Raw genomic sequence first — 17,629 nt, forward strand, 5'->3', positions numbered from 1 at the left:
CAGAAGGTGAACTGACTCTGGGTTGAACTATCCTTAACCTCTGCTGATAGAATGGAGTTAGAAATTTGAGTGAAATGATGTGGTTACCATCCATGTGTTTGATCTCACCTGAGATGGTTCTCAGTCCTTCTGTTCAGATTTCTGTAATCTTCCCTTCCCTCTCATTCAGTCCCCTCTTTTCTCTGTATCCAAGATGGTGTAAAGAAGGGAGGGGTTCAGCTTTACATTTCTGTTAAGTCACAACTTTGACATTTCTAGGCTAGTGCTAATGCTACAGACTGTCTTAGCAAATCAATGGGAAAGTCCAATCTCAAGTGATTTGTCCCTGTGTTGAATGAGTGGAATTGTTTTGTCAGTAACTCAGAATTCAGATCTGCACTTGAATCTTAAAGCACTAAGCTGGTTCTTGATTTAAATATATGAATGATCTTATTAATTTCATGAGAAAGGCTGTGCAGGATGATTGCAGTCATTTTTAGTAACCCTAAATGGGACTGGATCCAGTAGCTTCCTGGAGGCATCTTTCAGCTATCTGGGATGCTCTCAGTAGCAGGAATTGAGTCTTCTAAGCTCATAGCTGACCTTTAGCAAATTTTTGTGTTTCTGCCTGGTACTTTGATGCCTGCTACGCCTGCTGCAGTCTGGTGCCATTGTCTCATTTTGGTGTTCTGCATTACAGTGCTTGAATGATAAGGTAGTGGCTCATTTTATCAGGATTTGAAGGAGAGTTTGTGGATTCCAGCATGGAGCCTAGTTGCGATACTGCAACTTGACCATTGGGACCAAAAGGATTGGTTCTGGAGGTTTTCTTAGAAGCTTTGTTGAACTGGCTCAGTTAGTCCTCAGCGGGCTAGGACTAACTGGAAGGCATAAATGGTAAAGAGTGGTGGGGAAAGTTATGATGTCTAGCTGATGTTTAGGACAGAATCCTACCGTGCATCTTCTGGGATTCCAGAGTAGCATGTACTAAAGCTTAGATTGACTGAATGTGCTTTTTGACAGACTGATTGAGGAGCTTGTTCCTAGATGTTGAAATCAGTGGGTGAGGGAGCTTCCAGGGGGATTGAAATAATTTGAGTTCTGTTTAAAGGATTAACAAAAATAAAGATGTTTGTTTATATTATTGTGTTTTAATGCTGCTTTTTATAATATATTTGTACAACAATTAGTAAAAATGAAAGCAAAACCTTACTTCCTCCTGAAGTAAGTAGTAGTTCTGAAAATTTGATGTAAATTTTATGATAATATATATTGGGTTCCCTTTCTCCTAGGATTATTTGTATGTAGTCAAGCTTACTGTGCATGTGAATAGAATTTACACTTTTTATGCTGTTTGCAAATAACTTATTTTCTACTTGCAGATGTATGTAAAATCAGGCAGAGGATAAGTGGCATTACATAACAAAAACAATAGTTGTGTTTGTGTTAGCCTATAGACAGCAGGACCCTGTGATGGTTGGAATAATGAAAGCACAGTTTATGAAAATAGATGTGAAGGAAAATATAGCTGGTTTAGAATTCTGCTGGGTTCTGTGAAAAGCTGCTCTTGTTTTCTGTATGGCAGAGAAATTAATATGGAGTAAAGGAAAGCACTTTTACATTATTCTGCTGTGCTGTTGTTGCCCAATAGATCATTTGCTATTACTATACACTGAACAGAAGTAATGAAAAATATCCTGCAAAAACAGTAATAGTCTGAGTCCCTAACTTTTATAAAGTTAGATGTAAAAGCTCGCTAAAGCTTGTTCACTCACTTGTCTTTGGATTTGGTACTAATGTTGTGGTAGATGTTTCTTTTGTAAAAAGAATGTATCACTTGTCTTTATTTATAGAGCCCTTGGTGATTTTTGGGTCGGGGTGTAGGGGAGGAGGAACAGTCTCACATCACTGCATCACCATAGTGCAGCTTTTGACTGACCATTCCTACAGTGGCATCAGATGATTACTTTCATGTTAGCATAGTATCACTGGTTTAAGCATTGTTTGTGTGGATTAAATGCAATATGCTGCTGCAGTTGCTTAAATTATATTAAATCAGGATAATTAGTTTTGTATTGAGAGTTTTGTGGTTTCTTTTTTAAAACAAAAAGTAAGGAAATATTTCTTTATGGCTTTTAGTAAGTTTACTGCCACAGCTTTTGTATCTTATGCATTTAGTGTACATTTTGGTATTGTAGTATCTACTGTAAAATATTAATGTTTTACAGAATAATGGATAACCCGGCACTAATGGAAGGAAATGTCAGCTCCCAGTGCAGGTGGGGAGCTGTTAAAATTTTTAGGGTAGCTTGACCTCCAGTTTTCCTTATATTTAAGACCTTACTGGGTAACCTGTGTCTCCAGCATGTCCTTTATCCCAATTTTACATTGACTGTATTAATTGTTATTGACCGTAAAAAGTTACTGGATCTAAAGAACTTGTAGCCTTTGTTCATACATGTGGCTTCAGTCAATGTAGTGGCTGTGATTATAAGCCCTTGCAGTATTCTGACTCTGAGCAATTAGTTTAACCTGTATTTAAACAGAAGTTTAAATTTGGACAACTGAGGAGGTTCTTGTATTTCCCTGTTTGCTTTGGGATCCCTTACAGTGAAGTTGCTCTTCAGTGATTAGAGGGTGTGAGTTAAAATATTATTTCATCTTGTTGGACAGTTACAATTTATTCCTAAGCAGGAACCAAAATAGAAGTTGTACTTCTATTACTTTATGTAAAGTTTAGTCAATGTAAATTTCCATAACTGTCTTCTCTTCTGAAAAAGTTGGTGTATCCCTGTTGGCATAGATTGACCCACTTGAATCAGTGTCTGTAGGCAATATTAAACTATATATTGTAGAGTAATATACTTAATTTTCAGGCTGGTATACAGGATGATAGGAGTCTAGGATGGGCCAAGTTGTGCCTATTCCCACTATGCCGGCAATGTGTGTCTACTCCCTAATGGCATCTTCCAAAAGGCAAGGCCAAATAATTAAATTTTGGGAAGTCACCCAGGATTATATGGTTGCATGTAATGCTTTCAGTGCCATAACTCTGCCAAAGTATGGAGAAAGCCTCATTAACTATTCAAGTCAACCACTAAAGTGCAAGCGCTGAGGTTGAAATGGTTCCTACAGCACTTCCTTCTCTGTTCCTGCGTGTAACTCTCATTAAAGCAAATATTCTGTTGTTAAGGTTGTGGCTACTCTTACAAACCTTTTAACAGCTAATTAGAGCACGCTTTGGAAGTTGGGGAGGTTCTCCTGTTTGCATAATCTTGGGTTTCCTGATTTCTTAGAAGGGTAGGATCTAGTGACTTAAATGCCTAAATGCTCTGCCATCACTACTTAGGAATTTGGGAATACCACAACCTATATAGGAGAAGCAGCTGTTACATTTCCTTGAGTGAGGGAGTACAAGTCTCTGACATGATCCTCCCTAATTAAATTGCTTGGCAGTGGGGAGAGGAAGAGGATCTTCATTTTTTTTGAGTTTGAGCCTACTGCAAAAACAAGGCAAAGTTAAACCTCCTGTACAAAGGCAGATGCTAATCATCACCAAAGGCACTGATGTGGATTCTCCTGTGGGTCTCAATCTGGATGGGTGCATCTTAGACCTCTGCCCCTTATTCTTTTGTCACAGCAACACTTAATCGAAGGCAGTCTAAAGAATTTTGCTCAAAACACTAGGAACCGCACATTTTTCTTCTTTTAAAATATATTGATTAAAATTCCTAGGCACCAACACACTCCTTAGGTTCCTAATTTTAGATACCTGTTCCCGTTATTATTTGAAATGGTAGATATTTAAATTAATGTCTGGGTCACCTGAGTTGCATACGAAGAGTTCTTCTTGCGCTCTCCTCTTTCGGCAGAGGTGGTGCAGCAGCCTCTTGGTCAGCTCACCCTAACTGAGTTTACCTTTGGCACAGATGAGTAAGTAACAGCCTGGGAGCTGTGGGCAGGCATCCTTTCACCAAAGCTGTTTATGTTCAGTAGTTGGGGATTTTTTTTCTTTGTACTGTGCAGTTTTTTTGACAGTTCTAATTTGCCGTGACGTGGTCAGTGCTGTTTCCTTCCGGCTGCTTGAGAGCCTCTGGTAGAGATAAGGGTACATTCACAGTGCATTTTTAATATGAAGCTGAAGATCTGCTTCATGTAGGAATGTGGGCACTCTCTGGATTGTACAAAGAGTTTATTTATTGGTTTCATCATTTTTAAACGGGGATTCAAGATGCAGACCATTTTACTTGCAAAACAACAACTTTGTTAAATTTGAACTGTGTGTGAAGAAGAAATGTGATATACTTGGGATATCCTACAGCTGAGTAGGTCTGTCTGAGTTTTTTGTATGTTCACTTTGAATAAACTTTGAAGATGAGAGGTTTTAATGAATGTGAAAACTTCATATCTGAATCAAATGAAAATATGGATTTTCTCTTTGTTAACTTTTATAACATTTCCTTAGACTCATGCTTTTAATATGAAACACTTTGAAACTGATGCCGTATTTCCTGAAACAGTTCTGTTTCAGAACTTTCAGTGAAAGTTCTCATACATTAATCAGTAAAAGTAATACCTTTGGAGACACAAAAGTATCTGACTTGCTTGGATGTAGATAACAGTTTTAATACGTAGAAAGCTTTATTGCCACTGCTACAAATTCACATTGCTAAGTAACAATTTTTTAATGATAATTTTTTATTTTTCCCTCCACAGTGGTAAAGGCTATCGAGGTGGGAAGAACAACTCAGGAAAGGATTTGCCTTGTTTTGTTTTGCTTTGAGAAGAGAAGAACCCAGGAACACTGATGATCTAAGAAACACAAACATTGATACTTGATCCATTTTGTGAACCTGCCTTTCTGCCCAGCTGGACCTCAGTGAAGCTCTCTGTTCATTCACATTCAAGAACATTTTTCTTTGTATGTGGAGCTGAGACCTGGGAATGCGTTATTATGGCAGCAGTTGTACAGCAGAATGAGCTTGTGTTTGAATTTGCCAGCAACGTCATGGAGGATGAGCAGCAGGTATGGGATGGTGTAAGAAACCATATTTGTACAAGTTGGTGTTAGGAGTATTATGAAACACGAGGAAAAAATGTGGTGTAAAACACAAAAAGGAAACATTGAGGTCATTATTGTTGCAGCAGATCTTTGTGCTGTTTCAAAAGCTTCCTGTTGCTTCCCGTAACTTGCATACGCGGAACAGAAATTGGCTGAAATGTTATAACCTCTGCAGTATTGCAGAGACATCTTCCTCCAAAAATATTTTTCCTGTTTTGCTGATTTGTGCCAGTAGAATCGATGCATATGTGATATAGAATTCTCAAAATGATGGTATTTTATACTAGTTTCAACTTCTCTAGTGTACTAGGATAAAATTCTGAGTAGAAGTAATGGTCTCCCTGCAGATGACTGGAAGGAGCAGTAGGTACCTGCTCACTGTTATTTACAGATTGGTTTCTAAATTGTATTACTGCATGAGGCTTATTCAGAAATAAGCTTGAAAGTAATTTGCATTGGTTTCTTTTACACTACAGGGAAAATATGTCTGTTTCTACCTACGCAGACTCTCGGTTAGGTGGTGATTATTTAAACCACATCCTGTGAGTCCTGAAGCTTCAATGTAGGATTCCTATTGTAAAAATAATGCAGCTTCTCTATAGCTGGTGGTTAATATTAGAGCTTGCATTTATTAACAAGAAATGAGGTGTCTGAGCCTTTTTAAAGGCTAAGTGCCATGACAAACTATTCCATTTTTGTTAATGTAAAAAGCATTTATTCTCCTCTCTTAAAAAAATACCCTGCTTTTGGTTTTATGATCTTGTCTCTGGTTTTCTGTATGGCCTAATATCTGGCTGGGTCACTGGCCTGTTTCTGCTGTCAGAGTCATGCGATCATTTCAATGAACTGAGTGTTGTCTGTCTAAAGTGCTAACTCAGTTTTGGGTGGAATTAGTAATGTAACTTCCTTCCCTGTATTTTTCCAGAGCTTGTGGTAGCCTGGGGATTTAGATATGGGAATTGCACAAGCGTAGTCAAAAATGAGCCTTACTTATTGCCTCTGCTCGTTGTTCATTGCTGGCTTTACTTTTCAAACCAATAGGAAATGGGAGAATTGAGGTAGGGAGGGCTACTTCAGTGTGGTTCCTGGGAGGGGTAGTGTGAGCAGATAGGGCTTTGTTTTGTTTAGCCACGCATTCTGCTTCTTGCAATTTCTTCAGATGCTCACCTGAGAAACTTTAAAAATACTAAGGAGTGCTCAACAGGACAGTAAAACCTCTCTAAACAGAGCTTTCTCCAGCTTCAGAACAACTCAACCTTGATGTTTATCTCATAACCCCACTAAATTCTGCTCTGGATGAAGTCTAAGCAAAGATGTTCTGTAGCATACCTTAAAGGTGGTGAAATCAAAGATGTGAAAGGCTGGAGATAGAGGGTGCATAGCAGGAAGTCCATTGCTCCAGTCAGATGCAAGCTCCCTTTAAATCACTGGGTTCACTGAGTTCAGATATCAAAGATGCTAGCTGGCTGCCTGAAGGTAAATTTTAAATGCCCAGTTGTAGAAAAGAACTCCTGCACAGGTGAAGACCTGGGAAGCTGAAACAAATTTTCCTTTGGCTGAGAGCTTGTAGTACCTTAGCCCTAAAAGACTGCTTCTTGCTTATACTTGGTTGATCTGCTTCTTACTACACAGGAGCTATTGCTACTTCTAAAGTTTCTAAGTTCTTAGATTAGTTGTATTTAGGGACGGACAACAGAATTTGTGTACTTTGCAGAAGTGTTAGCTCTGTAAGTGCTCTGTGTTGAGCAAAAGCAGTTTTTTGGATCTTCATTGTATACAAATGATGTTATTTAACTTATCTTTTGATAGTTATTTTTGCAATGCCCTCACAAGCTGGACTTTTAACAACTTTGGTACTTTTCTTCTTGTCAAAGCTTTGCCTGGAGCTCTCTTGTGCCAAGAGCTCTTGGGACATGGGACAGCTGTGGGGAGAGGTTCAGGGTCTAAGTGGCAGCTATGCTCAGTATTTTAGGGAAGTCATAATTCATAGCTATTTTGCTTTTTTTTTTTTTTTTTAAGTCTTGGTTAAACAACCATAAATTATGAACAGTTTGCAAATGTAAGCATTCAGTGTCAGATGCCAGTGGGAGGGGCTCAGTCACATGGACCCGTGTGAACGGGAAGGACTTGCTCTTATCAGCTTTATTTTTTCTAGTTTAAAAAGAATGATTTTTAAATTTTTCATTATACTTGGAGGTTTCATTTATCACATAGTAGCTCTGTGGTGAGGAAGAAATGAAGTGAAAATATCCTTATAATATTCAGAAGGGAACAAGTGGCTTGGGTTAAGGCTACTGATAACCTGTGTGGCTTCTTCTACATGTCAGAAATCTGGTTAAAATAGAGAGTTTGCCCTTTTTTCCCCCGCTTTTTTCTGTGCTTTTGTTTTGTTTGTTTGGGTTCTTTTGTTGTTGTTGTGAGACAGAGGGAGACGGCACAAACAAAACTGGGTAGGAGTTCCTGCAGGCTTTGGCTGAGTCAACGCCACTGCCTAAACCTGCTTCTTTTTCTATCTGTAGCTTCTTCTCTCAATGCCTTTTTATTTAGTCCTTTGTGAACTTAATTTAAAAAGCTGAATAAAAGCAGGTATAGTGGCTAGATCCATAGCAGGAAGCTTTAAATGGTGTCAGGGAGAAGTTGAATCATTATGGCCATTAATTTGCCAACATGGTTCCCAGCACGACTGCTCTATGTTGGGCTGGGCTCTCTCAGGTGGCTCTGATGCTTGTAGTAACCTGTGCCTGAAGGCCCCTTCTGTACTTCTGGCATTTGTTTCTCTCCTGCTTTCTTCTGATAAAGAGGGGTCTGAGACCTTAGGTTGAGCCATGACTTCTGCACCATCATCTCATGCCTACCTTTGCTCTCCCATGTTCCCTGTTATCTCCATGGGCTTTCAGAAAGATTAAGCCACCCGGTGAAGGTGAAAGTCTACATTTTTTTGGCTGTTTTTAGCTCCAGCAGAAGGTTCCTTTCCTTTACCCATTTACAGTTTTATGAAGACTTTAAGGAAAATATGAAATCTGTAATGAGGTTGTCTTCCCAGAAAAGTGAGCATTGTGTGTCTGCCTGCAGCATCCTCTGTGCAATTTGGTCCCTTCTCAGATGCTGGCAGTGGGAACACCTTTAAAGCTGAGAAGCTACCTATGCCTCTGCACAGGGACTGTCAGCAAAGGAAAACTTCAAAAGCTGTTTTCTAGTCACTAAGGTCACTTCCCCTAGTTCTGTTTAAGGTTTTGGGGTGCTTTATTTGTTCTTGAGGGGGAGGATTGTTTGTTTTTTAATGTAAATGGTCATCTGCATTGCCAGTCTGAATGTTGTTATTTGGTTAAAAAGACAGTTGTTTTTTCCCTGAGGTTGCTTTCACCTTTTTTTTCCCCACGTAGCTTTTCCCTTCTACTATCTATTGCATGTATTTCTTCTCACCTATCACTCACTCACACAGAATTTATTCCACACCAGTTAAAAGCTAGTCACCTTATTCCTGGGACAAGTTGTCATCCTTAAAGACTTGCAGTATGAGAAGACAGTACCTCCAAAGCAGAAGAAATCCCCTTCCATTTTTTCCATTTCCGTGGCCCGGATGGTGTTTTGATCTTCTGTCAGTTGGTGACAGTTGATGAGACAATTTTCAGAGAAAAAGAGAAACACCTTGTCAGCATGTCAAACACACTAAAAGAATTAGAGAGCAGAAAGGAAGATTGCTGCCTTTAGCCCTCGGAGGAGGACGGGGTTCATTTTTCAGGGGATTGTGGGATATAACCAGTGCTTTCAGGGACCCGCTTATGGGATTTCTGTGAACTTCATCTGTGTGAAGTTTGCATTCCTCTGAATTGGTAAAGGTCCATCTATGGGGATTTGGTGGCTAAGATTTGGGAAGATTTTAGCAGTAGCTCAATTGCTTTATGTGTCCAGCAGACATGGGAAATGGATTGAAGCCAAGTCAAAGCTTTGCTGGAGCTAGGGTGTCATATTTTACCTATATTTTGTATGAGAAATATGAAGCAGCAGAAGTAGGAAAAATTTTAAAATACACAAATTGTTCTTCTATGGATCTCTGTATTGATTTCTTGAAAATCATTGCTGACACTTTAATTTGGGACTTTAAAAAAAACTTTGGGATAGTTTGCACTCTCCCTTTTTGCTAGGGCATATAGAAGCATGTTTGTATTAGAAATAAATTCTTTTGCAACCTTGCTATTAGAGACGTAATTTAATTTGTGTTAATTGAATCACTACCTTGTAGTTCTTAATTTAATGTTTTCTCTGTGTGTAGTTCTTATTGCACACTAGATTCAAAGGGAGGCATAGTAAAAAAGGGCTCTTTTGTAGTTCCAAATGTGTACAGTTATTTTTGTGTCTTACAGAAAAACAGAGCTAGAGGAAGGTTTAGATTGGCTCTCAACTGGGATTCAGATGTGTTCAGTGAAATCAAGAGCATTACCTCACTATAGTCATGTGTACATCTGTGTACATTAGTATTAGCTTTTAAAACTGAATGAAAGGCTTGTAAATGAAATCATAACCAATTGCAAATACTGTATAAAAACACAATGGCCACTTCCACAAAAATGCATTTCAAATTAAATTGACTTGCAGTTGTGTGAATGCTTTTCTCAGTAGGAGCATATTAAAAGTTGTTCTTTCCTTTCTTTTTCACAACCATTGCAGGAAGGAAAGTCCATACATCGTATCACTGTAGGGACTGAGTTGGAAGCAGTTATAACAACAGTTTTAAAATAATAGAGTACAAGAAGTGACATTTACTCTGATTCTTCCAGTTCAAAACTGTGATCAAGTTAAAGAAAAGCACATTTAAAGTGTCTTACCACGAGTGAATGCTTTTCTGTTCATCTCCAGCCTTTTGGAAGTATAGTGTGTCAGCAGCTTCCTTGGTAGTCTGGCACCAAGTTCAGGTGAAGAGGTATTGCCCTGGGGGTTTCTCTGCCTGCAGACAGACATAGCAACCATATCAGAGTGTTGTGTGTATGATGATTGTTTCTAGATATGGCCAAAACCAGTTTAATCTGGCAGAGCAGTTCAGATCTGATCATAGGATCAAACCAAGTACTTCAGAACTGCGTGAAGCAGCACAGTTCAGTACCACAGGAAACATTCTGGTCAGTAGAGAAGCATATTTTAGAAACATGTGGATGTTTGGGCTTTTGTAACTAGGTTTCATAGCAAGTGAAGAGGGTGTAATATAAACAGGGCTTTGAAAAATTCATCTGAAAACATGTGACAATCAGTTGATTTTATCTGTTTTGTTTATTATTCTGAAACATTTTCCTACAACTCATCTTCTCAGAGGCCAGGCCAGTGGTGTGAGCATCAGTCATTAGAGAAGGACAGAGCTGGGCCAAAGTGATTTTCTTCTCCAGCAGAAGCTAATGTAAGGCTTATCTCGAGCACAGGCAGCTCGACGTGTGGCTGCAGACACTGCAGCTCTTGAGGCGGTGCAGGGCGGAAGGGGCGAGGAGCGCGCCTCGCTGCGCAGACGTGGTGGGCAGCAGGAAGCTGGCCACTTGCTGAGGAGAGTGTGGGACACAGCTGCCTGCACCAGAAACAAGCACCTCAATGCCTCCACCATTTCGTAGTCAATGCAGGTGTTTTTAGGGCATGGCATCCTATCATAGCACAGGAGCCTAAAACTGGGCAGGGAAATTGTGCCCTAGAAATGCCATTCCTGTCTATTGGCTAGGAAGGAAACTTGGGGTTCTTAGCTCATGTCCAAGTGCCTGCACCACAGCTGTCTGTAACTTAAATCCCAAAAATTATGTATCATGGCATATTACTGAAACTGAGGTATTTAAACTATTTGCAGAGCATAATTATATCTCAGGAATGAGGCCGTAATGGACCATCTATCTTGTAGCTTATGGAATGTATTGTTGAAAATAAAACTTTTCTTTAATGCATGCAGTTTTTTATTTTTCTTCTCTCTTAACAGTGCTTTATACTTTTTTGTTGATGTGGCTTTTACTTAATCAAATCTATTTGTTTATTCTTGCCTGGAAGCAAATAGGATGTTAGGGTCAGTAAACAAATAGGATGCAAAATGTGAACATGATTTTTTCTGAAGAACAGTAGGGACCTCTTGACTATCAATGATTTCTGATTTCTCAGCTCCAGTACAATGCAGCATTGGTTAGAGGTGCCCACAAAGGTGTGGGGTAACAGCTGTCCTGTTGCATGACTTGATATACACCTGTCATCTGGTGATAAGATTGCACAAGAGGGCTTTAACTGGTCTGCACTTTGTTCATTTTTATTGATCTTCTACTATATTGCTCTCTTTTGAAACATGTTTCATAGAATAGGTCATTATTTGGTGGATCTTTTTTTTTAATTTTGGTTTTGTTGACTTTTTTTTTTAGGAGACTGTCCATGATAGGAGTCCATTAAACCATTAAAACACTATTTTTGGTTTTTAGTTCTTTTTTTGCTGATTGCCCTTTACCACAGTTTCTGCTGAAACATGGTTTACAAAACACAGAGCAATTTAAAGTGGTAATTACTGCCTTTTAAAACTTGTAATTGCACTTTCTACGTTCAGTACTTATGTTCCAGACTCTTCCCTAGGGGAGGCTAGCTACTGTCTGGGTTGAGCAGATAGCTCTGATACCATTTTCTGTCTGTGACGGTGTGTGCAGTGGCAGGAGTGAGAGATGAGTAATTCTTAAACAAGAATTAAACAAGGACGTAATCATACACTTGATTTTTTCCCTTGGGTTTTTAACTTGTGTGGTTAAAAAAACTACTTGATCTTCCTTCCAATACCCGAAGGGAACCTACAGGGAAGATTGAGACTATTTACAAGCCCATATGGTGACAGTACAGGTGGGAATGACTTCAAACTTACAAGATGGTAGGTTTAGATTAGATATTGAGAAAAAGTTCTTTACTGTGAGGATGGAAGGGTACTGGAACAGGTTGCCCAGTAAAGTTGTGGATTCCCATCCCTGGAAGTGTTTAAGGCTAGGCTCATGGAACTTTGAGCAATCTGATGTAGTGGAAGGTGTCCCTGTCCATGGCAGGGGGATTGGAACTAGATGATTTTGAAGTTTCTTCCAACCCAGGCCATTCTATGATTCCATGATAAATACATATCTGTGCTCTTCTTTGGAGGGTGAGACCAAAACTACATATATTGGTTTTCTCAGAAATATGTTTTAGCCAGTTTTTAGGTTTTTTCTTGTTTTTAAGCTTGACACATTCATAATGTGTTTTATTTTTGTAGTCAGGGAACCTTAGAGTTACACTAGACTTTCTTTGAACCTGTTCTGCTATCAATCTGCTATAACTTTCTTCCTGCAAAGCACATTTTAAAATACTCACTTTGAAAAATACGGTGTCTGTGGTAGATGTTATTTGCTGAAAACCTCTTCCTGTTGAGCGGTTGCCTTTTCAGAAAGTGTGTTACTTGTTATTATTGCTAGTCAGTTTGATTTCTGTTTCCCAGCTGCATATTTTCCTCTGTATCTGATGTAAAATGACTATCAAGACCAAAGGATGATGTCTAAATGCCAACTTTGGAAGGAGAATGGCGAGGGCGTGTGGTGTGAGCAAGATCAAATGACTAAAGCCATAAGAATTATAAAGGGAATGTATTCCAGCACTTTCATCAACATGTTACACCCCTTCCTTCTGTAACAAGTGTCCCCTAAAATGGTGATTTTCAAATAATGTCTCATAGGGAATTTGTTGCCTGTGAGTGCTTTGTCCAGTCCTCACAGCCACAGGACTCCTTCACTCTCAGCAAAAGGTGAAGGTGTTTGCAGCAAGTTGCTCCCCCAGTATTATTGCCAGCAAAGTTTAGCACTTAATGTGCTGTGCCACTCCTCTGTATTGTCAGCTTTAATGCTGCAAAACTCTGTCATGCAAGTCTGGTGTTATGTACTGAAGTACAATCAGTACAGTCTGTACAGTAGATACTACAGCAATATTCAGCCTCTGGCTCCTGGTGGGACTGCTGCTATTTGCTTTCAGGTGCTAAAAACCATCTTTAGTATTCCTTCCTGACAGTTTGATATCCAGGTGGTTTAGAACAGATCTGTTGAAATATTAGTCATTAAGTGGCTAGATTGGAGGCAGTCTAACTAATATTTTGGGGTTTTTTTTCTCCACCCTCTAGCTTGGTGATCCATCTATTTTCCCTGCTGTCATCGTGGAGCATGTTCCTAGTGCAGAACTCCTACATAACTACTCTGGCTTAACCTGCGTGGATGAACCTAGTGACATGATCACTGAGAACTCTCTGGATGTTGCAGAAGAGCAAATCATAGAAGATGATGATATCACCCTCACAGGTTGGCAATAAAACCACCTCTCTGCTACTCTGCACTCTCTTGGTGCAAAGACTTCTCTGTGTCTTTGTATCAAGATGGCTGTGACTAATGCAGGAAGAAAGTTAAAGGACAAAAAGCAGCAGGGAGCAAAATGAATAGTGGTATTGAATGCTGTTAATTCTATACAAGACAGAGAAAATGGCATTAATATTGTTGGCAGGTGGCTTGCAATCCCAGGTGCACTCTTCCCAATGATAAAGAGTTTCATCCATCAACAATGGATGCTTAGAGAACCAAGAAGGTTTTTCTTTGTTCTTCGTAGGTGTTGTTTGCTTTTAATTAACATGTGTTGCATTCCTAAGTAAACACATATAGCAACAAGTAGGAATATGCAGCTTGAGTAGATGCTGCTTTTAACTTTCCAAGGGTATACAGTTATAAACTAAGATGTGCATGCTAGCATGGCTTACTGCTGTAAGTATACTCAGCATACTCTGAGTAACTCTAGTAATGTTTCATACCTGAAATACAGGGGTTTTTTTGTAAATTTTATTAGAAAAGGTAGCCCTAAAGAACAACCAATTCTCAAGAAGAAAGCTCAAAAATCTGTCACATTTTTTAAAAACAACCTCTCACTGAATGTATGTATTTGAAGTGCTTTTGCACTTCAAAAAATCTCAAAGGTGGAGTAGATGCTTTACAGAGAGAAGTTTTCTTTCAGCCACTAGCGCCACACCTGGACTGTCTCCAGGGATGAAGACAGCTTGCTGGTTTCACTCATACTTTTGACATTATTTCCAAAGACATGCTCTGATACAATCTTTTACTACCAAAAGCAAAACAAGAACTCAACATTAACGTGACATGAGGAACAGTTCACAGAGTAAATTGACATGAGCTGTTCTCAGTATTTTTTTCATAGCAGTGAATTATCTGTGAACAGACTGTGACCATACAAATAAATTAGGTTATTATTCAAGAAGGTTTTTGATACTCAAACAGTATTTTATGTTGAGACTTCTTGCCAACTTGCTGTTCATATTAATTATTCACACTACAACTGGCATTTCCCCAGTCTGTTACTTAAGCACCACTTAATGCATCTGTGTGCATTTCATAGAGTCATTTTTGTGAATCCATATTCACTGTAATATATTGTGTGTGAATTTTTACATGCATGAGTAATTGTGAAACTCCACTTTTGTGAATGCCCTTGTTAACCTTCTTTTTCTTTTTCTTTTTTTTTTTTTTTGGTTGTTGTTGCTGGTCACTTGAGAAGGGTTTTCAAATTGCTGCCAGAAACTGAAAATATTTAATCCTTGTAACTGATGGTGTCCAAGGGTTTCTGGGATACTTTGGAGTCAGACAAGTACAGTATTGTTCTCATCATACATTATAGTTCAAGAAATCTGGTTTTCTTTAAAGGCAAAGTCCTTAGAAATTGAGAGCTGCCACTTTGCAGAGATGATTGCTGTGAAGGAGATGATAACTAATTATCAGTTTCACAGTCTCCATCTTGTGCATGCTGTGGATTTCCTTAGAAGGGAAAGGGGATCAATGCAGGATGGGCCAGGACCAGCACTGTGGCTGGAAAGCTCCTGCTCAGGACAAGGCAGTCAACGCTGGTAGCTCAGCCCCTGGTCTCTGGCAGGAAGCTATCCAGCCTGACTGCAGTGGGGCAGAATTTGGGGCCCAGGGGTGTGAAGGCACCCCACAGGAGAGGAGAGGACACTGGGGAGGGAGGCCCCTGTTACCTCCCTGCCCACTGTGGACAAGCACTGGCTGTAGCCACAGCTGCCCAGTTGAAATGCGAAACTGCAGTGTGGGAGACCCTAGTTCAAGTATAGCTTGCTTTAGGCCGCCTCTGAAATGGGGCCAATCATAGCTCAATTTTCCCACCTACTCTGTTTTTCAGCTGCTTTTTTTCTTTTCTCCCTTCTTTGAAGTTTCCTTCTTGATTTTGTTTGCTCTCAACAGTGAAATGTGTTGTTTTGCTCTTTGAAGTCAGTACCAGTCTTTTCAGTCGCTTCCACGTTATGCCTTTGAGAGAGGATCAGACATCATAAAGACTGTGCTAATTCCACATTAAAATATTTATGACTGAAGTTCACAGCAAAACAAAACTGAAGCCACCATAATTTATGACTAAACATTACTGAGCGATGACTGCTTAATATGAAGGATTTAGGTTTTTTAAAGTTACTCTTTTTCAGTACTATTTTGTGACTGCCATCCACTGTGCTTCTCTTTTCTCCTGGATTAACAGAAATTAGCAGTAGGCCTCATGAAACTGTAGCAATCAGTTTTTAGGGATCTATCTGCAGAGTAGTGGGCGCTGATAGGTTTTTTTCATTTATAGGATGTAGCTTCAGCCCTTCAATAGCACAGCTATCACCTGTTGGTAATTGATCTGTCATATAAATTATAACCTGGAGAAAACTTAAGAACAGCATCTGTTGCACATGAAACCCTACTGAGACATGGACAGCAATCAGCTTTTTAGCTATATTAATGTTCATGCTGTAATTTTTTTTAATGAATAGGCAGATGTGCCTTATCACTCTCATCTTTAAAAGCACTTTTCCCTGAAAGAACTGCAATGGTAATTTTATGGTCAGTTTGTTGCCAGTCTTATGGGTTTTTAAATGATTAACTGTCGTGTAGTAAAGAGTAATTAACAAAATTAATTGGAACATTTGGCTTTGAATGAAGTTTTATCTCTAAAGGGAATATTGAAATATTTTTTCTCTGAAAAATACAGGGGATAATATTTTTTGTGCAGAAGAACCCTAGGCCAACTTGTCAGAATGTACAATTGCTATACTTTGTATCTTATTAATGTGGCTAGTTATGGATATAAGGTGCACAGGAAGGAGGAACTAATCGGATTATGTAGTTCCTGAAAACATTCTTTTAAAATTCTTGTTATAATTTTTTTAAACTTTGTCATATTTGGTGAGTTTTTTTATTGAAAACCACAGTTAATCAAAGTCTGCCATTTTATGGTTCACCTGTTCTGGCATTGTCTTAATGGGACCAGGGAAGTGGCTGAACTGGGACAGTTTTGAGGGGAGGGGATGAGAGAGCAGGGACAGAAAATTTGCATTTAGATGTGCCATGGTCTGAATAGGGAGCATGGAAGTGTGCATTTTCATAGATCAATAATGGTACTTAATAACCAGTTCATTTTGAAGTCTGGTACCATTGGCCTAGTACATTTTGTGAAGCTCTAGCAGTCCTGCACAAACACAGCTTCTTTGGTGGTCATTTCTGCTGTTACAAAGAAATACACAGGAATAGTTAGCTGGAAACTGAAATTCATAGTGTTAATCTGTGAGGATTGTGAGTTGATGAGATGCCAGTTGCAACAAAACAGGTTTTGGTTTCAGTTACTTTGTAAAGAAACTATTCACAGCTGCCTGTAGCTCTAGTAAAACTAGAGGGTTTTTTATATACCTCCTCAAAGAGATAATTTTCTTTACAAATTGTAAGGCCTTATTTAAAAAAGAAAATGGTGATTTGCAGGTCTCCTGAAATACCTGTGTTTTTAAACTCAGTTTTCCAGTGCCAGATAACAATCAGCTAAGAGTGGATACTAAAAAGTAAGTGCTTAAATTTAGCAGCCAGCTATTCTGCAAAAGGGGAGTCTGTCCATGTCTAATGGCTCTCTTTCTTCTTTAAACAACTTTAGGTTTCTTCTGACATTATTTTGAGGTTCTACAGCCCCCGTTTTCGTCTCTAGTAAAACCAGCAGTGAATTTAAAGACAGCTGTGACTAGCACAGCCTTTATCTCAGCCTGGGCAAGGACTTGTGTTGCCCCCTCTCCAGAGCTCCCAGTCACCAGAGAAGCAAAGGGAGTGGGATAGAATTGCCCAAAGTGGTGTAAAAATTTCAAAAAAGACACTAGACAGGAGTAGGGAAAGCAGGACTTTGAACTGAGGTGGGGAACTTCCAACATGAGGCATCATTTCAGAGCAGAACACTGTTTGGGCAAGCCCTGTGCTAACGCTGATTCATAGGGAGCCTGGATTCACAGTAACTGGGCAGAAATTGGCATGCAGATACAAAGGCTTAAGTTTGTGGCTTGCTCAGATAAACAAAAACTTGTAGGGTACCCTGGGAAAAAACAGAAGATATTTTTAGGTGTGGTTTTCCCCCTCCCTTCTCTTTTTCTCCCTTTTTCCTCTCCCCTTTTCCTTATTTTCTTACCTGTGTTTTCTTCCATGCCTCTTTTCCCAGAAACAAAGGGTTTGTTGGTTTGTTTGAGGTTTTTTATACATGCAATCTGAAAAATGTACTGTA

General features: G+C 39.2%; 1 protein-coding gene across 8 annotated transcripts in view; it reads left to right on the forward strand.

Annotated features, from left to right (window-relative positions):
* The window catches only part of ELF1 (E74 like ETS transcription factor 1), an 83,000-nt gene that overhangs the window by 44,164 nt on the left and 21,207 nt on the right, over positions 1 to 17,629 (forward strand). For all 8 annotated transcript variants that reach the window (XM_063149380.1, XM_063149381.1, XM_063149383.1 and 5 more), the window contains exons 2-3: positions 4,696 to 5,005; positions 13,173 to 13,347. In XM_063149380.1, coding sequence (XP_063005450.1) covers positions 4,934 to 5,005; positions 13,173 to 13,347 — 247 coding nt within the window. In that variant the 5' untranslated portion in view covers positions 4,696 to 4,933. The remainder of the gene's footprint in view (positions 1 to 4,695; positions 5,006 to 13,172; positions 13,348 to 17,629) is intronic.

This window comes from Melospiza melodia, chromosome 2 (genome assembly GCF_035770615.1).
Source record: "Melospiza melodia melodia isolate bMelMel2 chromosome 2, bMelMel2.pri, whole genome shotgun sequence".
Taxonomy (NCBI): Eukaryota; Metazoa; Chordata; class Aves; order Passeriformes; family Passerellidae; genus Melospiza; species Melospiza melodia.